Below are 20,532 nucleotides of genomic sequence, written 5' to 3' on the forward strand. Positions count from 1 at the left end.
CCATTCATCTTTTCGAGCAGAGCATCAGCCTAACAGTATCGCGCGAGAGATATATCACAGACCGTAGACTCCCTTACCGGTCGAATCTGAGCGAGTATTCCTCGAAGTATACGTTGTGGCTTGTTAACTTGAAAAACGTTCCGCTCGGTCAGAGAGGTGTTTTTGAGGGTGTGCTTCAAGATAGCCATGGCGGAGACTGTTTTGGCAAGCAACTCTCGGGAATTGCGGACTGAATTGACAAGCTCGAACACTGCAGAAGGACAATGAAAGCTTGTCTCAGAATTCCCAGTGAGCTTGGCTTGGAACCATGATGAACCAGGTAGGCCCTCTTATATATGTCTGAGGCTCTTCCCGTCAAATCCCCAATCCTCTGCACTAGCAGTAAGGGTAAAGGGGAGATTTTCCCCCAGATGCGACCAAGCTGCAACTGCAGCTATGCACGCATTACCCACGAGACTCACAAGATGTAAGGTCTGATCAGAGTTTGGCTTAATGCGAATCAATGTCCTTATGGGCTGCTTGTCCATATCTGGCGTTGATCTCCAGAGATGCGGTCGACGGCTATCGTCTCAACATACTCTGGGCTAGTAACCGGAATCGAGACGTTACAAAATAGGTTACACAAAACAACATCGGTGAGTTCCTGGCCGATCCACATATCTGACTTGTGATACCAAAGCATTTGTACTTGCGGGTCCGTGTGGGTCAGTTGGCTGGTTTGTTGACCTGCCATAGTCGCTTATCATGCCATAAGAGACCATCTTGGCCGAGAGTCAGCATGGCCGAGCAGTGTTGACCTTCCAGGTCGTAGGGGGTCGGATCATCTAGACGCTCGACCGTAAGCACCCAAGACACCGAAATCAGGACATGTAGCGATGTATCCGCCCTTGAGAAGTTGAACAAGTCTTCATATTGCAACAATAGTTCTGACACGTTCCATCGAGAGCATACTGCTTCGGGTCAGATGCGGGACCGCGCATCGCAAGACAACGACCAACCATCAATCTAAGCTTGGCCGCTGGATCTTGCGGCAGTATAACCCTCGGCAGTGCTTGCCTCCGACGAATGAAACGGTCTTTAGTCGCCTCATCGCACAATAGCCCGGAAAAAACAGTCCTGCATATCCCTTGCGGGACCCTTGTGAGAAAAGTGATTGGATGGAGTTGCAGCCATTGACGAAAAAGGGAAAACTGGTTGAGCAAATGGCGACTATCCGTCGACTCCATAGACATCATACAATCATTCTCTCATTCTCCATCATTTTGGAGTCCGCTTAAGGATAGTGCTTCACAGAATCGCAGAGTCAGATGCCGGGGCGGGCCAAATTTAGTGGGTATATTCCCCATCTCTGAGCACCTGAGGAGAACCTCGGATTTTCCGTGAGGAGGTACTTTGTCGTCAGCAGCTCGCTTCGAGTCCGAGATCGATGTCAACACTTATCAGTCGATATGTTTGGACACGTGGACGAGCAATGCACCTGCTGAAGGAAGCCCCGCCGAGTTGAGCAGATGAATGAATCGATATCCATTCTGTAGACGATCGAGTCGTATGCATGCCCAACCAAGCAAGGTATCCCTGGCCATGGAACGGTCGTCTTTGATTTGAAGTCTATTGGACACGGTCAGTCAGCGCCAACACTCTCGCGCCAGCCACAAAGTGACAGGTCATTTTTCCATTCAGAAGAAAATAAGGAGATGGATGGCAGGGACTCGAATGCCGGAGGGCAGATTTTGTGTAACGTGATCGTGCAGCATGCAGGTTCATCGGTGAATCACACTTCGTAAGCTCGACTTTCGATCTTGGCTCGTCGGACATTCGCTCCAGTTTTTGCAGGCAATGTTTCGCCCAACTTCTGCACCCACACCTATTGGGCTGCTACAGTCGTACTGAGGGACGTGATATTGGAAAACTCTGGATGCCTGCCACGAATAGGATGTTGCGGAAATCAAACCCCAGAACAGCACGCAGGAGAACAAAGTAAAAGTGAACTTACCGAAGAAAGCTCAGCTCATCCACAATGTCTGGCACATTGTGCCATGATAGCCTTTCGCCGTCGAAATCCGGACAATCCGTTCTTTGCGTTGACGACCTCCGCTTGTAAACGCTCTTGTCATCGTCTTCATCGTCATAAACATCTTCCACATTCGAACGGGTCTGCGCGGAAGTAAGCGGACCATGTGCGTCGTGCAGATTGGCTTTGACATAGGGTTTGATCTTGGATACCTGCGAGCTGTCCCTTTCGATGGGCGGCGGTATCCTCTGGGCAGCTAGGAGCTTGATTGCGAGGCTAAGTCGCCCCTTTTTCGGAGTCATGTTCTCGGCTGGTACGCTTGCTCCGGTGCATCGGTACCCTTCAGGCTTGAGCATCCATCCTCCAGTCCCGGCAAACATGCCTTCGTTGAGCATCATGCCCTTGTCCACTCTCTGCCAGTTCAAAGCTACCATCTGCGCCCCTTGCCTCCAGTGGAGGGTTGGATCGACATTGGAGCTGTTAATTCTGGTTCCTTTGGGATAGACCCGCACGAGGTAGTTTTTGTTGTGATGAAAAAGTTTTGGACCATCATAGGGATCTGAGTGCATTGAAAGCATCTTCTTCTCGGATAAGCTGAACACGTGTGTTGGAATGGAGGCTTCTGGTTGCGAGAAATTCTTGAAAGTGTACGCTCGAGTATAGATACCAAGTTCTGATAGCGCGGCCAACACTTTCACTTTCGGCGCCTTGTTCTTTTGATCGGAGGAGGTTGCAACGCCCTCCTCCGTGCTGTCATCACTTGCATACGACGTGACATGGTCAACAGGATTGTTGGATTCGTTGGGTTTCGTGTTGGGTGACCATTTGACTTTGATCAGAATCTTTCGCCGGAGAGACTCTGGTGTCGGTAGCTTCTGTGGGTCCCCGTCAAAGTCTACTAGGAGACCGGACCATACTTCTCGTATGATGTCTACCATCACTTCTTGCTGATCATGACAAGCATGGACTTCCAGAGAGACGATGATGGGGAGATCCGTAGTCAGGAATGCGGAGTCCTTGATAGCGTGGCAGACGGAACGAAAGCTGACTGCGTGCGTAAGTGTGTGGCCATGAAGCACACGGGGCTCAAGCTTTGGTGAGAGGCCATGTGAAGGATGAGGCGAGAGTTGATCGTCGTTCAGGCTGGAAGCTCCAATATGTTGAGGATCTTTGGACGGGGTGCTTGTATGGGGCTCGCTGGTCTTGCCACTTTCTGGAAAAGCTTCTGGACGTGATGCGGATTTAATCCTGGCTGCACGAGCCTTGACTCTGTCCCATCGAGAAGCTTTGGACTCAGATCTTTCATGTGGGTAACCTGAAGATTGATGACCCTGCTCGTCCTCGTAGTCCGAAGTACTACTGTCTGAATCATCCCCGTCCCAAACGTCAATCTCTAAACATCGGCAACCTCGTCTCAGCACGTTTTTGTACGATTCTCCACTCGCATCGCCATAGAGTTGGTGGCCTGAGAGGTAGGTGTTGTGACTGGAACTTATGAAGTAGGACGACAATGTATAGTTTAGGTCATTGTTTGATGGTCCAGTCATGGCAGCAGATTCATCTGAAGCCATGTAGATCAGGAAAGATGATTGGTCCCTGAAGCGGTGGCGTTCTTCTGAAGAGAGGCTGTAGGCTTCAATAAGGCGAGAGAGCACTGGTTTGGAGAATGGTTGGAGCCCGAATTCTTGGACCGCTTCGGACGGTTGACCGCCTCCTGCGGCGCCGGCAGGGAGTTTGGGACCGTCTGCCATTGTTAGCGATAGGGTTTGATAGTATGGTGTCCTTGACAATCTCCAGTTCAGTCAAAACTTGTCGCGCGACTGCCGCTACCACAAAGGTGAGTTGTTGAGGAAGGACTGCGTTGTTGAACTAAGCGAGGAAGGTAAGAATCATTGAGTCCCTTAGAAAGGGCCTCAAGCATGTTGGGATGCCTTCGCAAATGTGAGTAGGCGAGTGGTGAGACGATGATTCTTGCCTGTTATCTGCATTAACTGGTCAGGCTTTCACCGCCAGGGCACACCAAAGTATAAAGGGTGACGAGGCATGGACTACGTCAATTGGCGAGATGCTTTCCAGCTGCAAGCCAGTTCGAGGATTATGTAAACAATGCCAAGGAAGGAGCAATTTCAGGGGTTATCTTCGTCGTTGCATGCTCATCGTATGCACATATGATAGTTCGTATATTGGAGATGGTATAATAAGTTCATACTGTCAGGAATTATATGCTAAGCGTTGGACAAGCAGGATGCGTGTCAATCGCCGACAGTGCCTTGAGACTTGATGATGAAATTATGCTACACAGCCAGCAACGCTGCAGTCGATCAGGACAAGAGCATAGGGAAAGATAATTTCACAGAGAAGAATAAAAAAGAGCTATGATTGAAATCTTGTCTTATACAGGAATCACAGGTCATAAGATTGATCCAGAAATCGACATAAATATGTCGCACATGCATAAAACCGATGCACGCTCATGCAGCGCATCGTCTTTTCCAACTAACATTCACCAATAAATGCGTAGATGAGAGAAGTAGCGGGTCCCGAGACACGATTTTGCGGTTTACGCAAGATCGCAGGCCCAGACACTGGTGCCAGATGAGATAGCGCAACCGATCTTGGTGTAAGAGGTTGAGGTCAGAATGGTTGCGTGACCGGTCTGGCCATCGTAGTCCCAGCCATCGGAGGCAGTGGCGCAGATGCCATCCAGGCCAGCATCGGTGGGAATCTCGCAGAGCCATCCTCCAACGTAGACTTCCTCGAAGTCGGTGCTGGTGCCAGGAGCCAGAACCTGGGCCATGGTGCCGGGGTTCAATTCGTGGATCAAGCCACCAACGCTGTTGGTGCTGGTCTTGAGGGCGTTGGCCTCGAGGGTGCTGTCCTGGGTGAGGTCAGGAAGGCCAGCTGCGGTGCGCCACTTGGAAACGACGGAGATGTAGTCGGATTCAGAGACGTCAGAGCTGATAGAGTCAGTGCTGCTGCTGGTGCTAGTGCTGGTGGCGGCAGTGCTGGTGGTGGTGGCAGACCAAGCGGCGGCGGTTGAGGTGGTTTCGGCGGCCTCAGTATAAACGGTGGCCGTAGGACTCGCCGCTTCAACCCACGTGGTGACAACAGCGACAGCGGTGGCGGTGACGGTGGCCGCCTCCTCGCCTGATGACCAGGATTCCCAGCCCTTGCTCCAATGGCCATTCCATCTCTTCTCAACGCCGGCACCGTTCTCGGCAGGGGTGGGAATCGCGACAGCGATACCGGCAACAGCGGCCAAGACGGAAAGAGTCTTGACGGAGATCATTTTGATGGTATAAAAGTGACTTGAAAGACTGTGTACGTTTTGTTTCGAAAGAGTGTCTTGTTGTTTGTGTAAAAGAACGTGATATCCTCCGGGGATGGCAATGAGTGTGGGCTTGACCGTGAAAGGAGTGTAGTCAAGAAAGGGAGCGAAACGAAAGTCACAGACTTTTTGATATATCGTCGAGATCAAAGGAACGTGCGGACCAACAAAGGAAAGAGGGAAAACAAAGAGACAGAGGCGCACGGTGCGCCAGATATACCCTACCCAGTAATGCTTGCGGACTGCGTTCACACTGTCACAATTGCACCATCCATTCCAGCCCCCGTGGTGGATGGATGGTTCTCTCTTGTCGAGGTCCCCAAATTGTGAAACAATGGGCGACCCACTGGGTCTGTCCTGACCAGATTGTCGAATGCCGAGATCTCGAAAATAGCCGGCCCCAACAAAGAAGGCCCATTGCTCAGAAAGTGGAGATTAACAATGCGGATTAAGAGGTGGTCAGGGGGTTCGGGGCCAGCGACAACAAAACTGCCAGGCTATAAGATTGTCATTTCTGACGCAGGGGAAAGAGAACGATGCAAGCTTCGGGGCGGGCGCCAACTCTTTTCCGCCATTTGTGGAGTGCAGGAGTAGCCTTGTCAGCTTTCAATCCCACCCAGAAAGGTCCTCGTGATGGATGTTCTGTAACATGTTGACTGATGGCGGTGTGAAGATGAGGTTTGGCAGGCAGTCTCTGCAGTATTGAGCGTTTGGATCCTGTCTGGGCCTCCTCTACACCGGTGAGTAAGTAGTCAGTCCTTTGACGATGCGAGGTCAACACGGAGCCTGCCACGGGTCACAGGCTAAGACTCGAAGAGCTGAACGCGTCGAAAGTTCAATAGGTGCTAGTCCCCTTCGAGATGCTAGGATCGCGTACTAACTTTTTTCGTTCACCTAATATGAACTGACCCCTTTCTCTACTCTCCGCCTTTCCAACCACCAAAAGCTTGCTCCAATTACGTATCAATGTCGCACCTTGGGGGAAATTGCATCCTTAAACCACTTCAATCCCAAGCATGAAGATCCCATTGGACGGTCCACGTCCATGTCGCTGGTATCCTATGTAAGGCTACCTTGGGAAACAGGGGGAGTGCTTGCATATAGGAGCCACTGAGGGTCAGCCACTTCGTAAGTCGTACGTATATCATGGACCATATCGGATGTGACCATAGTAGAAATCACGACTGATGGAAGAAGGATTGTAAAAAAACACGTCACTTGAAACAATAACAAATGACGATATGCATTACTTGCTTTGGACCGACGATGGCTCATTTCCTCATACACCTAAAAATATGTAACTTCTGTTGCGATGAGTCCGTTCAGGCTGTCACCATCAGCCTTGTCACTTGTAGTGAAGTTGGCACCAGGAGCACATACCACCACAGGTGCTGGATCATAAGTACTTCAGCCGCCACCATTCTTGTTAAGAGTGAGATGGGATTTACCCTGTGGGTTCCTCCCCCAGATTGTAAATCAAACTTGTCTACACGTGGCTCCTGCGCCTGTCCGATTTTCGGTTGCACGAATATGGACGCTGTCATCCGCGCACAAGCACTCGCAAAGATGCTATGATCAAGTCCGGTACGCAGAGGCAAAATATCGTCATGACATACCATTCTTGTCCTGCGTTGCTCTGGACAATTCGCGATTGAACTGCATGTATTAGTGTTTCAGAAACACAAAACAACAGCATCAACAAAATGCCGTCAAGACAAGGAATGAGTATCTCAACAAGAATGCGGAGGGAGGGAGCTGTTGTAGCAACGCGGGATACCTTATGACGACGCTCAATCTTCTGTCGCAAATCCTCCCCCACAATTCACATGAGCTCGCTGACTGTGTTCGATCAGAGCAGATTGGGATATTTCGTCTGTCATTGATCATCTCTAAAACATTGATACTTTATGTTCATCCATCATTGACTCGTCCGCAATTTTCGCGCCATAGTAATGTGGTAAGTTGTTGTCTCGTCCGGCACCCTCACATCAACACACTCGTCATAAGAGACGTGAGTATGAACGCAATGCATCAAGGCAAGGCTCAGACAGCATTATTCCAGCCAGCCTCGCTTCACTGCAGGGGAAGCTCGCGTGTCGCAGAATCAACAACACGGGGAAAACAAACAAGGTGTTTTGAAAATCATGTCTTGGCATACGTCATTATCCCTTGAGCCTCGAATCCAAGTCAACAGGTAAATGATGATATTCAGGTACAACATCAATGATCAGGATAGACAAGTCACTCATATACGATGTCCACCCGAACTACATCTCGCGCAGAAGACGAAAAGACCGTTCGAGGCTGGGGTTTCAGTCATGTGTTCACCTGGACAGACGGGCCGGGCGCTCATTATGCTCCTCACTTAGTTGAAGCCATGAACTGATGTACAAGTGTGATGATGAATCTAAACAGTCTACAAACAGGAGAGGATATATATGTACCCTCAGTAGGCAGTGAGTGACACTGCCTACTGCCTACACATGTCACTGCCTGTCACGTGATGAGTCTCAAATCAACTCACTTTCATTCTGGCTTGACCACACATCTGATCCGTCGAGGGTCGCTCACCATGTCATATCCACGGGATCCAAACCCTACAAAGGAAACCTTCGGCGTTGGGGCGAGATGGGACGTGCCAGCAGAGAAGGTGCACGAAGTCTGGGTCGGCAACGAGGGTATGTTTGGTTGGCCCCAGGCCTGGGGAACATGGGGCCCGATTGAAGTCTAACTGTACTCACAGGATGCGAATACGTGATCGGCGAGTGATCGGTTCGAGTGCAACCAAAGACCTCTTTACCAGTACTTTTTTCAGATGGTCCCTCACTATCGCGCCGAAGCAGTTGGAGGAGATAGAGCGGGTGCGGGCCGTGTTGTCCTGTATGAATATGAACTATGCTAGGTTGCGTGCGAGTCTAGCCTTGAGGTAGAGAAGGTCCTCCACATGCTTGTTCACAAGTCAATAGCAGACTTGTCGGTATTGTGAAGGAGATATATACCAGCGGCAAATATAGGGTTCGCTGATTGTTACCATATATCATGGCCGACACGATGATCGTGCAAATAGCGGTGCCCGGTAAGAATATCGGATGAAGCACATTTTGACCCCGTAGAAAAGTCCCGTGGGAGCAAAGTAGTGATCGTTTTTAGGTGAAATCTGATTTGTCCCCCGGAAGATGTCGCATCATGTGCTGCCTTTACCCGATTGGCCAATGTGTCACCTCGGAGGTTCTGGGCTGCGCTCTTTTGCTCAATCAAAGACGTAGTCCATTCCTATTCTTCCAAATCGCCGCCAACGCCTGTCTTTATCACAGCAGATTTCTCGTCCGGTTCTCTTGGACAGTTTGACACTGTGCAAGATGAGCTCGTCCAGCATGCTTCGGAGCCTGGCTCCCACCAGCAAGGTATGCGTGAAGCAGCTCCATTCACTCGTACCCGGGACTGATCGTGTGGCAGTTTTCTCGAGCTCTCAAACCGACAAAAAGGCAATTCTCTTCGACGAGTCCTGTCGGTATGCTTTGAGTTACTCGAATACTACAATCCCACCGCTGACGATGCATAGCCCGTGTTGTCGCCTCCCAGCCTCTACGCGCAAAAGAAGCCTCGCCCTTTGCGAGCAAGTCATACCCAGTTATCGACCACCAGTACGATGCGGTAGTAGTGTGAGTCATGTTTGCTCAAAGAGCTGTGGCGATTGCGACATTTTCTGATACATGGTAGTGGAGCTGGAGGTGCAGGTCTAAGAGCTGCCTTTGGCCTTGCAGTAAGTGATAATGCCTGAGAGGGTGGGAACATATCGGATAACAAAAACCAGGAAGCCGGGTTCAACACTGCCTGCGTAACAAAATTGTTCCCCACGAGAAGTCACACTGTGGCGGCACAGGGCGGTATCAATGCTGCTCTGGGTAATATGCACGAAGACGACTGGAGGTGGCACATGTACGATACCGTAAAAGGATCGGATTGGCTAGGTGATCAAGATGCCATTCATTATATGACACGCGAAGCGCCCAGATCAGTCATCGAACTCGAAAGCTACGGATGCCCATTCTCCCGAACCGAAGACGGCCGAATATACCAGAGAGCTTTTGGCGGTCAATCACAGAAATTTGGAAAAGGTGGACAAGCGTACAGATGTTGTGCAGCTGCCGACAGAACCGGTCACGCCCTCCTCCACACACTCTACGGTCAATCCCTCCATTACAACACCAACTACTTTATTGAGTACTTTGCCCTCGATTTGATCATGGAAGGCGGCGAGTGCAAGGGTATCCTCGCATATAACCAGGAGGATGGTACACTTCACCGATTCCTGGCCAAGAACACCGTTTTGGCCACCGGTGGTTACGGTCGCGCATACTTCAGCTGTACCTCCGCGCATACTTGCACTGGAGACGGTATGGCCATGGTTGCTCGCGCAGGTCTTCCCAACCAGGATCTGGAATTCGTTCAATTCCATCCAACTGGTATCTATGGTGCTGGCTGTCTCATCACTGAAGGTTCTCGAGGTGAAGGTGGTTATCTACTGAATTCGGAGGGTGAACGATTCATGGAACGTTATGCCCCTACTGCTAAGGATTTGGCCTCCCGAGACGTCGTGTCACGATCAATGACGATGGAAATCCGCGAAGGTCGTGGCGTTGGTCCTGACAAGGACCACATTTACCTGCAGCTGAGCCATTTGCCACCCGAGATTCTCCACGAACGACTACCTGGTATCTCCGAGACTGCTTCCATCTTCGCCGGTGTCGATGTTACCAAGCAACCTATTCCCGTCCTGCCTACTGTCCACTACAACATGGGTGGTATCCCTACCAAATACACTGGCGAAGTCCTTCGTATCAGTGACAAGGGTGAGGATGAGGTGGTTCCTGGATTGTTTGCCTGCGGTGAAGCTGCTTGTGTCTCTGTCCATGGAGCTAACCGGTTGGGTGCCAACTCCCTTCTCGACTTGATTGTCTTTGGACGAGCCGTTTCTCACACCATCCGAGACAACTTCACACCTGGTGAAAGCCAGCAGGAGATCGCCGCCGATGCTGCTGCAGATTCGATCAACGTCCTCGACAAGGTCCGCAACTCCGATGGCCCCAAGAGCACCGCCGAAATTCGAGCCGCTATGCAGAAGGTCATGCAGACCGATGTCAGTGTCTTCCGAACACAAGAATCTTTGGACGAGGGTGTCAAGAGAATCAACGATGTAGACAAACAGTTTGACGACGTTGGCATCAAGGACAGAAGCATGATCTGGAACTCGGATCTTGTTGAGACTCTTGAGCTGAGAAACTTGTTGACCTGCGCGTACGTATCAGTTCTGCCACCACACTGATGTCTCTGCTAACATGACAAACAGTACCCAAACTGCTGCTTCTGCTGCGAACCGAACGGAGTCTCGTGGTGCACACGCACGTGAGGACTTCCCGGAGCGAGATGACGAGAACTGGATGAAGCACACACTCTCATGGCAGAAGTCGCCGCAAGGGAAGGTCGAACTTGGTTACCGATCTGTGGTCGGCCACACTTTGGATGAGAGCGAATGCAAGGCCGTTCCTCCTTTCAAGCGAACTTATTAAACATGGACTGGCAAGCGAAGGTGTGATGCGGGTTTGGCTTGTATTTTGACGGCTAGTTTATACCATGACAGAAACACAATGTAAAAAACCTCTTGATAAACCTGTCCGACACTTTATATACTCTCAACCTTGATTCCAGACTTCGTCCTCACTCACGTTCACGACATCCGTGTCAGGTCACTATCGGCACGGCCAATGCCTTGATCAAATTCTTCGTCCGTAGAAGTTTGATATTCACAAACCACGAGTGAGTTCATCCCTTGGGCCATGTCTCATCAATCTTAGCCCACTCCGCATTTCCGTCATCGTCTGATTGCGTATCAGGGACGATGTGCTTCCTACCCGGTTTCCAACTTAGTTCAAGATTAATTTGGGGTAAGTATTGCCAACTGGGAAGCCCGAGGTCTTCATCGGTCCTCTTATCGTGCTTCCCTATACCACGAACGAGGGTTTCTGACCCCTGGATTGAGCCATCTTGATGATATATATATATTGGGTTGGAAGTCGATGATGAGAAAAGCGGTAGCGATGTCTTGAGCAACAGTTCTGGGAGGACAAAAGAGATAGATGAGGATAGAGAACCGACGAGTCGTGAGTCTTAGCTCGGTGTTTGAGCTTATCAGCATGGTCTGTTTGGAATCGCCGCAAGACGGGCGGCACCCCAGCAACTTCTCCTGCATCATTCGTCGTAGATTCTTCCCACCCAGCGATCCTCAGAACAGGACGACCATGCTCTCCAACCTCTCCTTTTCTGTGCGGAAGGCAGCTCCCTCATGAGAGCACTTGAAGACCTCGGCCGTGCTGACCTCTGTCACGAAGAATTGTTGGCGTCGACCGTAGGCGTGGGCATGCGGAATCGACCTAGTCATCGCTCATAGCCATGTTTTGCAACGAGAGTCATTGGGAAATAAGACAGAAGTCTACCGAGCAGTCCATCTGGGTCGTAAGCAAAACTGAAAGAGTGGGCAAAGCTCCAGGTGCCTCCGGCGCCTCCCACGATTGTCCACTCGATTTTCTGTTGCGAGGCCTGATCCCACTCCATTGCTGAGTCTTTCGACATCTCTCTGTACACTCGCGATCTTTTCCCTTGTCCACCCCCTCTTTCGTCGCATTTCTGCTCCCTTCGATCTTCCACTCCTGGTACCTGAGGGAGCCAGAGATGGGGCCATCACTGCGGGCGCCCGCAGAAAACTCGCGGCCAACGTAGGTAAGAAAGGAATGGTAGGCAAGGAGAGGAGGAACATGGGCCTTTGCCTGGGACGAGGTCTTGCTTTCGCAACTTTCACTTCCTAAGTTCCGGTACTCGGGACGTATCCGCCAATATCTCTCCGCGTTGCCCAGTGTTGCTATGTTGGCGGCGCACACGCCATGTCTTACAGGACTGGAACGTGATCCGCCGTTGGTTGATCTCTGAACGACACCAAATGCCGGCCTCCATGCCGTTGGCAAGTCATCCATGATCGCCTTGCCCGTGGCTTTTAGTACCTTGAAGATTGGTTTACTCCATCTCGATCGTGCTTCTTGTTTCAGGAGTGCCGTAAGGTGCGGGTATCGCTCGTCGTAGCAAACCATGCAAGAAGCAGTGCATCTTCCACACATTTTGAGATTATTGGGATAAAAGGTCTTGTTTTTTACCTGAAAGCAAATTGGCACATTCTTCGTCAGGGGTACTCAATGTAGCAATGAAGATATTGCAAACACGGGAGCTTGCTCTCCTTTGGACAGGCTAGAAGTGTCTTCGCGAGATTTCTGTATGACTGGTTCGATCTCCCAGTCGAAGAATATTATGCTGCTATCTAGGTTGAGACTGCTGAGTTCGACTCACCAGGCCTGCCTAGAAAATGGTGACGCGGGGTTGGTGCTATACATATTGCCCATATTATACCGAGGCTGGAGTCCGCGGCCTCTTGATCTTCCGGCCAGACTGCCGTCGACGGAGAATTCACCTGCTCTCTTATGTTGATTGACCAAACCTCGCGTTAAGCTGGGGCTTCGTCCAAGCTTCCAGACTGTCTGACCAGGCAAGAGAATCCAAAGCCAACCAATGCGGAGCACCTGAATTCCTTGTCTCACGCTGTGTTAAGAATCTTGTGTTCCATCTTGGTGCTTTTGATGAGTCGAGTTCAAACAGAGCCAACGTAAATGCTGTTCTGGTTCATCTTTCCTCCTTCCTGAAAGAACCTCTTGGACGAGATTGACACGAATAATGTCTTCTGATATTGCAGAATGGCTTCCCGGTAGTGTTCCTTCGTTTCTGGTGTCAAAGCCAGGCTCAGCTCCAGCTTTTCCATCAAGAAGCCAGGATATGCGCAACTTCTGGAATTTTTCCAGATTTCACATCTTCTCCAAGATCCAGATGAGCCATCTGATTTTTTTGGGCCATGCGAAACTCCGAAAATGAAGCCATAGGGCCTAAAACTCTACCAGGACCTTTGGTATGATTCACAAGGATCAGAGCCGGATAGCTTGATGTACCGGATGCGAGATGGCCTCAGGGCCTCTTTCTAGGTCGATTTGCTTTTGGAAATTTGTCCAATAGTTGGTAGGGCCTCTGCGTGGGCCTTGTAGTACTTTGGAGGTGTCCATTCAAGGTCCCCTTGCAGTATGGCCACACAGGAAACGGTATTTAGCGAGGAAGTGGTGTTGGGCTCTCGCGAGGCCTTGGAGTACTTTATGGCTCGGTTGAAAGCAAGCCACATGAGCAGGCTCTGTCGGTGCTGCTGGAGACAGTCTGTTTTCCAATATATGTTCGAGGTCGGCTCGGGTAGTATATATCAAACGTTGCAAAAACCTCACTTTGAGAATCGAACCAGCGGAATAAAGGATCGAGTAACAGCTGCGGCGCACAATGTCAGCACAAATGGCCGGCAAGCATGCAGCATGCGAGAAGAGAGCGTGCTTACCTTGCCTTGCGGCCTGCCACCATAGCGTAGAGGTACAGCTTGTGCGTGACTGCCTCTCAACGGTACACTGGCTCTACTCCTCTCTTCTTCTACGGCAGCACTAACGCAAGTCGTGATGGTGAAGTATTCGACGCTGTTGTATGAGTATCTGACATCTGCACCATTGTCTCCGAGGTCAGGATGCAGTTCTTCTTTGATGACTTCATTGCGTTAAAATATGAACCCAGTAGTCTGGAAACGCCGACTGTGAGGTCTTTTCGTCATACACAGTGGACCGTAGCTGCCGTCGAGTTGGACATGAAATATCTTCTGGTTGGTTGATCGCCTGAATCCGACCTGCGTGATGTTCTTCCCTCAGAAATCCGCCGTCATTCTGTCGTGCTCTTTAATACAACGCCTGTTGGTATCTTCATCCTCGTCCAGAGGTCCGGAAGTTCATTGCGATATCTTCGAACGTGCTCTGATGACGCTATGGCTTTGCGCCATCAAGATGAGGCTGTCCTTTAGCCAGAAATGCAGACGAGAACCCGGCAGGACGAGACACAGTGTGATATATATAATTTGTGACGATGCATCGCGGCGCGACATAACAGATCTCATGATGGGAGAGCGATATACCTGTGGAAAATAGCAAGATACTTATACCTTTCGTCCTGGGTGCCAGTAACTCTGTCGCAGTAACAATGGGCGGCGAAGACTGGAATTGCCGGAGTCATGACTGGATCATGTTTCTTTCCTGCACTAGTGCAGCAGTTACCTTCTCAGACCATCGACTTCGGAATGAAACAGCTCTTGAACACTGTCGCCGATGGTGAAAGCTGATGATTGTCCTGGTGCAGTCTTGCCTCGCAGATCTGATGGTCAAGATGGCAAATCTGTGAAGAACGCCTGATCGCGCGTCACGACCAGCATTCCTGTGTGTTGCACAGAATCCTGTATAACGCAAAAGAATACGCAGATTTCGGATTCCCAATCACGCCTTGTGCAACGAATGCATCTCTTCTGTGGCATTGGATCGCTTGCTAGATCGTGCCCTTATGCAAGACAGCGCGTGGATGAAGGAAAGGAGGAAACGTCCGGAAGAAAAAGGGGCCCGTTACGCGGGATGTATCTGGCGCCCCCGTCAGCCTTTCTTACCTCACTAAACCTCACCGCTTCTTTTCCGAAGCTCACTCTTTTCCTTTTTTCCCAACAACATTCCATCTTTCAGGCAGACAGTGCACATGAAAAGCACGGATACACCGATATTCTGCTCACATTTCTCCACATGTACCTGGCTTCAGGCCCGATTCGTCGGGCAGCATGATGCACATGCGGCGTACACACTTCCTCTGCATACGCTGGGTTGACACCGAATGTTGGGTTCCATACTATCATCCTACTGGACGCCTGGGACCTGCGCAAGTGCATTGCAGCTCGGGTCTTTCTATACTCTATATGTTTCGTCCGGGGAAGTCAGGATACCGGGATGCCACACAGTCACCGCATCTTTTGACAAGCTGACACAGCGATGAGAGACACAAGACGCAACTCGATCTTCCTCTCTGTTTTCGGTCAGATGTGTTGTGAGACGGTAAGAATGGCTGTGCTTTGATTTGTCCAACAGGTGCAGTAAGAGACACTCCGCCTTATCAGCCCCCATGTTGCGCATGCGCAGTATACTGAATGCCTCTTGGAAGGCCTCACCGAGTTTGTGCAACGCTGGCATATAAGGGCTGTGCTCATCATTCTCTTGCTTTCTTTTCCAAACATCACTTTAACAGCTGTGTGGATTACAACCAACACCTCTTAACAACGTCAGAATTTCAAGAACCAGAAATTTGCTCGAATAGTCCAGGTCTCCGGCCAAAATGCAATCTCCTCTCAACATGGGTCGTGGTCATTACGACGTCGCTGGGATTTCCAAGCCCATTGGCCCCCAAAGGCCTTCGACCAAGTGATTTGGCAATCGGTATTGCCATCGACAGAAGCGGACTTTCATGCCTACGGCTGAAGCAGGCCAGCTTCGGTTGCTCCCACCATGGAGTTCTTGTTGAAGTCTCCAAGGAGGGACGACGTTGACAAGCCGGGAGGATACCACAGGGCCCAGGGTTGGCCGGGGGCTACCATCAAGCCCTGAAAAGGGACGACCTTGCACAGCCTGGACCATACCCTCGAAATGACAGGACCCCTCGACGATCTTCAGTTCAATCAGAGGGAAAAGGATACCGCCATCATAAGACGTCACTTCAGATCGAGCAGACATGACACCTTATACCGAGTGCAGAAATTGACCAAAGACTGCATCCAACCTAGTCCCAACGACATCGACCGGACAAGAGCACCAAGATCTACCTCCAGAATTACACCATATAATCAAGGCCAAGTTTGAAGCGTTGACATGAGGCGTCATGATGTCAGCAAGGCTGACCATACAACTACAGAATGGGGCTGAAAGATCGGTCTAAGTCCCAGAAGATCAGACGACCCCAGCCGCGGCTGTCCACAGCCCCCAAGCTGACTCTCTCACCTCGTCAGTGTAAGGATCACACGCGCACTTGTCACAAAGTCGAAGTCAAAAGCAAGATAGAATGGATATTCCTTATTATTTGACCATATCATACAGCGCTTGCATATCTTGCTCCCCACCTTCCAGTCGCAAATAGCGCCAAAAATTCCTTCTCCAGGTATTGCAAAATGGGGTATCATATCTGTAAAAATCCATCCCGCGTGACAGCATTCAAGCATTTTCCAGCCTCGAAATCTCGCTCCTCAACACAGCGATGACACTATCCGTCGCGGCCTCCATCTTCCCTTTCTCCATCTGCGTCAACTGTCCGAGCACCCAAGCCGAGACATCATTCGTCTCCCTGGACTGAGGCCGTCCAATGCCAATGCCAATCTTTATGAACCGCTCGCCCATCGCAGGTAGCAGACCAGCAGACTTCAGTGACGATTGTATACTCTTAATCCCATTGTGACCCTTGGCACTCGTCTCACCTCGGCGTAGCTTGATCGTCCCGATCGGCGACTCGAGTTCGTCGTGTAGGACAACCAGTGCGGTGACGACGTCTGCCGAAGCAGGATGTATATTGGTGAACTGTTTCCATGCTTTCAGCGTTGGTGCGCCAGAGACGTTCATCACGGCTGCGCTCTGCCAAAGTGTGTATTCTGGACTGCCGCGATCAAATCCCACACTGACGCTCCCTGAGCCGAGAGCCTTGCCCTTCGAGAGCGGCGGAAGACTCAGGTTGGCAGCGATCGTCTTGAGGAGGAGATGGCCTGCAGAGTGTCGGGTCGTGTGATAAGGCGGAGGGTTGCCGATGGACGCGACTAGTAGACGCACCGAGCGGGCTGCCATGACGGGCGTGACGGTCTTGGGTTTGCGGATGCGCAAAGGAGAGGGGATGATCGGGGAGGTAGGAGGCTCGCTGTCGTGGTTCGTGAAAGGAGGCGGCTCCGTAGATATTACCGGATTGACGGGTCGTCGTGAAATGACATTTTTTCGACTAGGTTGAGGAATAGGATCGAGATGTGAAGCGGACGTCGTCAAGGAATACTCGTCGACGGGCTCAGACCAGTGAGAGTCTTGCTCGTCGTCGTGGTATTCGGCGAAGTTATGTTGCGAATGCTGCCGAGCGTGGCCACGGCGATTTTGCCCTCTGCGAGCTGAGTTAGTCATGACTGTACCGCCGCAGCTTCGTGAAGTGTGCGAAAAGAAGGGCAAAGAGCTTACCTCTCTGTAAACGAGTGACGATGAGTTGGACCTTTTATTGACCAGAAGAGTCTTTGTATGACTCGACGTGACAAACAATGAATGAGTGAAAAGGAATGACAAAGCAGAGGAATTTCTGGCTGCGGTCGGTTGATTGACGAGTCGATTCAAGTTCCTTTTGGTGCTGCGTCATTTTTCTCTCTCTCATCCCGCTTGTCCGTTTTCGGCCATAAAGCACGTGGAGAGTCCGTCAGTGCCCATCAATGCCCATCAGTGGCCATCCCACCAACAACTTGTGGTTCCAGCACCATGGAACAGCGCAATATACCAGACTTTGATCGTGGTACAGATTTGCATGCTGAATTCATTGCTTTTCAATGTCGCCAGCTCACGAGCATCAGCCATGTGGTGGGTAGTAGATGAATTGATTGTCTTCCGCCTGCAGAGAGTCATCAACCGTCATATCGTCGTTGCGCAACATCCATCCTCTCAAGTTCTTCATCGTCGTCCAGAGGATACAGTCGATCCAGTGTCCAATCAGTCGTTGCAGCCTGTGTAGGTCTCCGTATGATATCACCACTGCTATCACTGCTCGAAGCTGCCATGGCTTCAACATTGATCTCCTTGTCCTTGGCAATACCGGCCGCCCACGCGTTCGTGCCAGTGTCCGACATGATACTGGCTTCGCGTTTCTTGGGGGTGCTGGGATGTCTCCAGGAGGATTTAGCAGTTGCATGACTCGCTTGTCTCGACCGTGTGGGGCTGGCCAAAGGGATCCCGCCGACACTATACCCTTGAAGCTCTTTTGGACGACCATCCTGCATCCGGTCTGTACTATCCGAGTTGCCTAGGAACGATCGAAGATTGAATATTTTTCGAAGCAAACCCCAGCTGTATGGCATATTGGTGACAATCATGGCCGTGCTTGCCTCCCGACAGTACCAATAGACCCATTCCGCACTGTACGGGTGTTTGAAGCTTGACACCTTGCTCAGAATAGCGCATAACATGGTGAAGAGCCCCAAACTGAAAGGGAACACCAGGAGAAGTTTCCGTTTGAATTCCAGGTGCGCCCTTAGGAAAAGTGGTAACGGTATGGACAGGATTAGGACATCGCTGGTCAGATTGAAGACCAGGTTGGTGATGAGATGGTGTAGCGCCGTGTTACATTGCGCATTGTCGGTCGGGGTTTTCCAATATTCGTAGAACGGTCGGCACCAGACCGCGAAGTAGAGGATTTCCATCACAACGTACGTGGTCGCAACATAGACCGCAGCGCATTTGACAATCAAACCCTGTCTGAGATTTTGGGTGAGTCGCCAGTAAAGCAGCAGAAGGCAGGCTTTGGTGCCCCATTGAACGGCACACATGCACTGTTCAACCAGGAGGACGGTTTTGGATCCCCATGTTCGGACTTTGATCTCATGGGGCGTCAGAACGACTGGATGTGAGGGGTCGATCAGATTTGTTGAGACGTTCAAGTCGATGTTGAGAAATACAATCAAAATCGTGTAGAGACACTGCGAACAGTCAGTTTGACAGTTCCTCGAGATGGAGCGTACTTACTGTGAGGAAGACCATCAAGAAATCCTCAAGTTGTAGTCGTAAGATAGATTTGAAATGTAGAAAGCGCGCAATCCTGGTGCCATGTCAGCAACGTTCAAGCGTCCACCTGGGGTTCTGGAGAACTTCGTACATTCGCATGAGAACCATGCATACGACGACCGAGTACCATATCCATGATTCCACTGGAAAGGGTGTCATGGTTACCTAGGTACTCGAAGCGACTAAACTATGTCAATGACGGGATCCGTCGTGCCTCAAGTTCCGTCTACCGTATTGTCGGATTAGGTAAATGTAGATCGATTTTGGCCTGCGACGGCATGATTCCAACAGGTCAAAATACCGTGTGTAGAAGAACGACGAGGCAATTGCGATTCGTTTGCAGTAAAGAAACTGCAGTCATAGATAGCGTGACCCTGCGTTTGAGAAGAATGAAAAGATACCATCCGTAGTGATAAGGATACGACTGCCCAGTCACTGTTGACCGACTGTACCGAGTCTGTCTGCAGCCGGGACGGGAGGGGTGGCTGACTCTTTCGCGAGGGAAGAGCAGTGGACGCGGCATGGTGACGGACGATCTGTGGGAGGACCAGCCAGTTGACATCGATCTTCATCACCACAGCGTCGACCCCGGCCAGCAGGAGGCTTCCAAAGCCAACTAATGCCTGCCCTAAGCCTGCCGTGGCCTGCCTAAAAGACGCCATGAACCCACCTCCAAACCTCGCCCTCCCGTTAGCACGGGGAAAGACACTCGATCGGATCAAGCTTCAGACTAGTGAGAGCGAAAGTGCAGAAAAAAAACTTTCCAAGTGGTGATGGCGGGCCGCGAATGCCTCAGAAAATCGCCTTCAATAACATGCGCCGGTCTTATCTGAGGCTGCAGGCTGGCATCATGTCAGAACTTGCGCATTGACCCGGGGTATTGGATTCAACATCATGGATACTCGTGACGGGCAAGATAGGGAAGAACTCGGCGTGGGATGATATTCTGGTCAATCCACCGATTAGAGGTAAAGCCAGATTCAAGGGCCCGGGATCAGGCGACATGAAAGGCTGTTGATAAGGAAGAGACGCCCCCAGTAGATAAGCGCAAGGTACCATTTCCTCATGCATGACCCAGGGGTGGTGTCCTGATACTCACGCATCACCTTCTCAGCCCTTGAGAGCTTTCTCGGCACGTCCCTGATAAGAAAACAATGTATTGAGTGTTATGCGGCGGACTTCCTTCATTCACTCCTCGAATCTCAAGGATACTTTTGACCATCCTCGTTCCTGGTGCCATGAGGATGGCGGATCTCTGGCGCTTGGACATGGAAACCATCTCACTGGTATCCGGTACCGAACTGCCGCACACGTGGTTCATCGTTCCGTCGTCGAGTTATTGTGCACGGACAATGGCACGGACACACTTGACATAAAAATCCATGGTGTCAGTGCGTACTCGTAGTGAAGCAAAGACGACC

The 20,532-nt window shown here is 50.8% G+C and overlaps 7 protein-coding genes across 7 annotated transcripts; 2 read left to right on the top strand and 5 right to left on the bottom strand.

The window, feature by feature from the left end:
- Positions 1 to 926: 926 nt before the first annotated feature.
- EDD37DRAFT_472424 (phosphoinositide-specific phospholipase C) lies at positions 927 to 4,041 on the bottom strand. The gene is made up of 3 exons (XM_062813124.1): positions 1,994 to 4,041; positions 1,441 to 1,608; positions 927 to 1,387 (listed from the first exon to the last, which is right to left on the bottom strand). The coding sequence occupies exons 1-3, from the start codon at positions 3,760 to 3,762 to the stop codon at positions 1,327 to 1,329; spliced, it is 1,998 nt and encodes a 665-aa protein (XP_062668290.1). The 5' UTR covers positions 3,763 to 4,041; the 3' UTR covers positions 927 to 1,326.
- Positions 4,042 to 4,194: 153 nt separating this feature from the next.
- On the bottom strand, positions 4,195 to 5,560 carry EDD37DRAFT_634930 (uncharacterized protein). The gene has a single exon (XM_062816881.1). It carries the CDS (start codon positions 5,298 to 5,300, stop codon positions 4,572 to 4,574), a length of 729 nt encoding a protein of 242 aa, XP_062668291.1. The 5' UTR covers positions 5,301 to 5,560; the 3' UTR covers positions 4,195 to 4,571.
- A 2,117-nt stretch (positions 5,561 to 7,677) lies between these two features.
- Positions 7,678 to 8,584, top strand: EDD37DRAFT_472753 (uncharacterized protein). Its single transcript, XM_062813125.1, has 2 exons — positions 7,678 to 8,017; positions 8,083 to 8,584. Exons 1-2 carry the CDS (start codon positions 7,843 to 7,845, stop codon positions 8,106 to 8,108), a joined length of 201 nt encoding a protein of 66 aa, XP_062668292.1. The 5' UTR covers positions 7,678 to 7,842; the 3' UTR covers positions 8,109 to 8,584.
- On the top strand, positions 8,533 to 11,012 carry EDD37DRAFT_634935 (succinate dehydrogenase flavoprotein subunit, mitochondrial). Its single transcript, XM_062816882.1, has 6 exons — positions 8,533 to 8,743; positions 8,796 to 8,850; positions 8,902 to 9,001; positions 9,060 to 9,102; positions 9,154 to 10,637; positions 10,690 to 11,012. The coding sequence occupies exons 1-6, from the start codon at positions 8,699 to 8,701 to the stop codon at positions 10,907 to 10,909; spliced, it is 1,947 nt and encodes a 648-aa protein (XP_062668293.1). The 5' UTR covers positions 8,533 to 8,698; the 3' UTR covers positions 10,910 to 11,012.
- Positions 11,013 to 11,806: 794 nt separating this feature from the next.
- EDD37DRAFT_610830 (uncharacterized protein) lies at positions 11,807 to 12,508 on the bottom strand (the record flags this gene model as incomplete). Its single annotated transcript, XM_062815245.1, has 1 exon — positions 11,807 to 12,508. One exon carries the CDS (start codon positions 12,506 to 12,508, stop codon positions 11,807 to 11,809), a length of 702 nt encoding a protein of 233 aa, XP_062668294.1.
- Positions 12,509 to 16,365: 3,857 nt separating this feature from the next.
- EDD37DRAFT_634943 (peptidyl-tRNA hydrolase-domain-containing protein) lies at positions 16,366 to 17,653 on the bottom strand. Its single transcript, XM_062816883.1, has one exon. It carries the CDS (start codon positions 17,471 to 17,473, stop codon positions 16,532 to 16,534), a length of 942 nt encoding a protein of 313 aa, XP_062668295.1. The 5' UTR covers positions 17,474 to 17,653; the 3' UTR covers positions 16,366 to 16,531.
- On the bottom strand, positions 17,558 to 19,603 carry EDD37DRAFT_472948 (uncharacterized protein). Its single transcript, XM_062813126.1, has 3 exons — positions 19,203 to 19,603; positions 19,073 to 19,145; positions 17,558 to 19,026 (listed from the first exon to the last, which is right to left on the bottom strand). Exons 1-3 carry the CDS (start codon positions 19,268 to 19,270, stop codon positions 17,959 to 17,961), a joined length of 1,209 nt encoding a protein of 402 aa, XP_062668296.1. The 5' UTR covers positions 19,271 to 19,603; the 3' UTR covers positions 17,558 to 17,958.
- Between the last annotated feature and the right edge of the window lie 929 nt (positions 19,604 to 20,532).

This window comes from Exophiala viscosa (assembly GCF_022695815.1).
Source record: "Exophiala viscosa unplaced genomic scaffold EDD37scaffold_8, whole genome shotgun sequence".
NCBI lineage: Eukaryota > Fungi > Ascomycota > Eurotiomycetes > Chaetothyriales > Herpotrichiellaceae > Exophiala > Exophiala viscosa.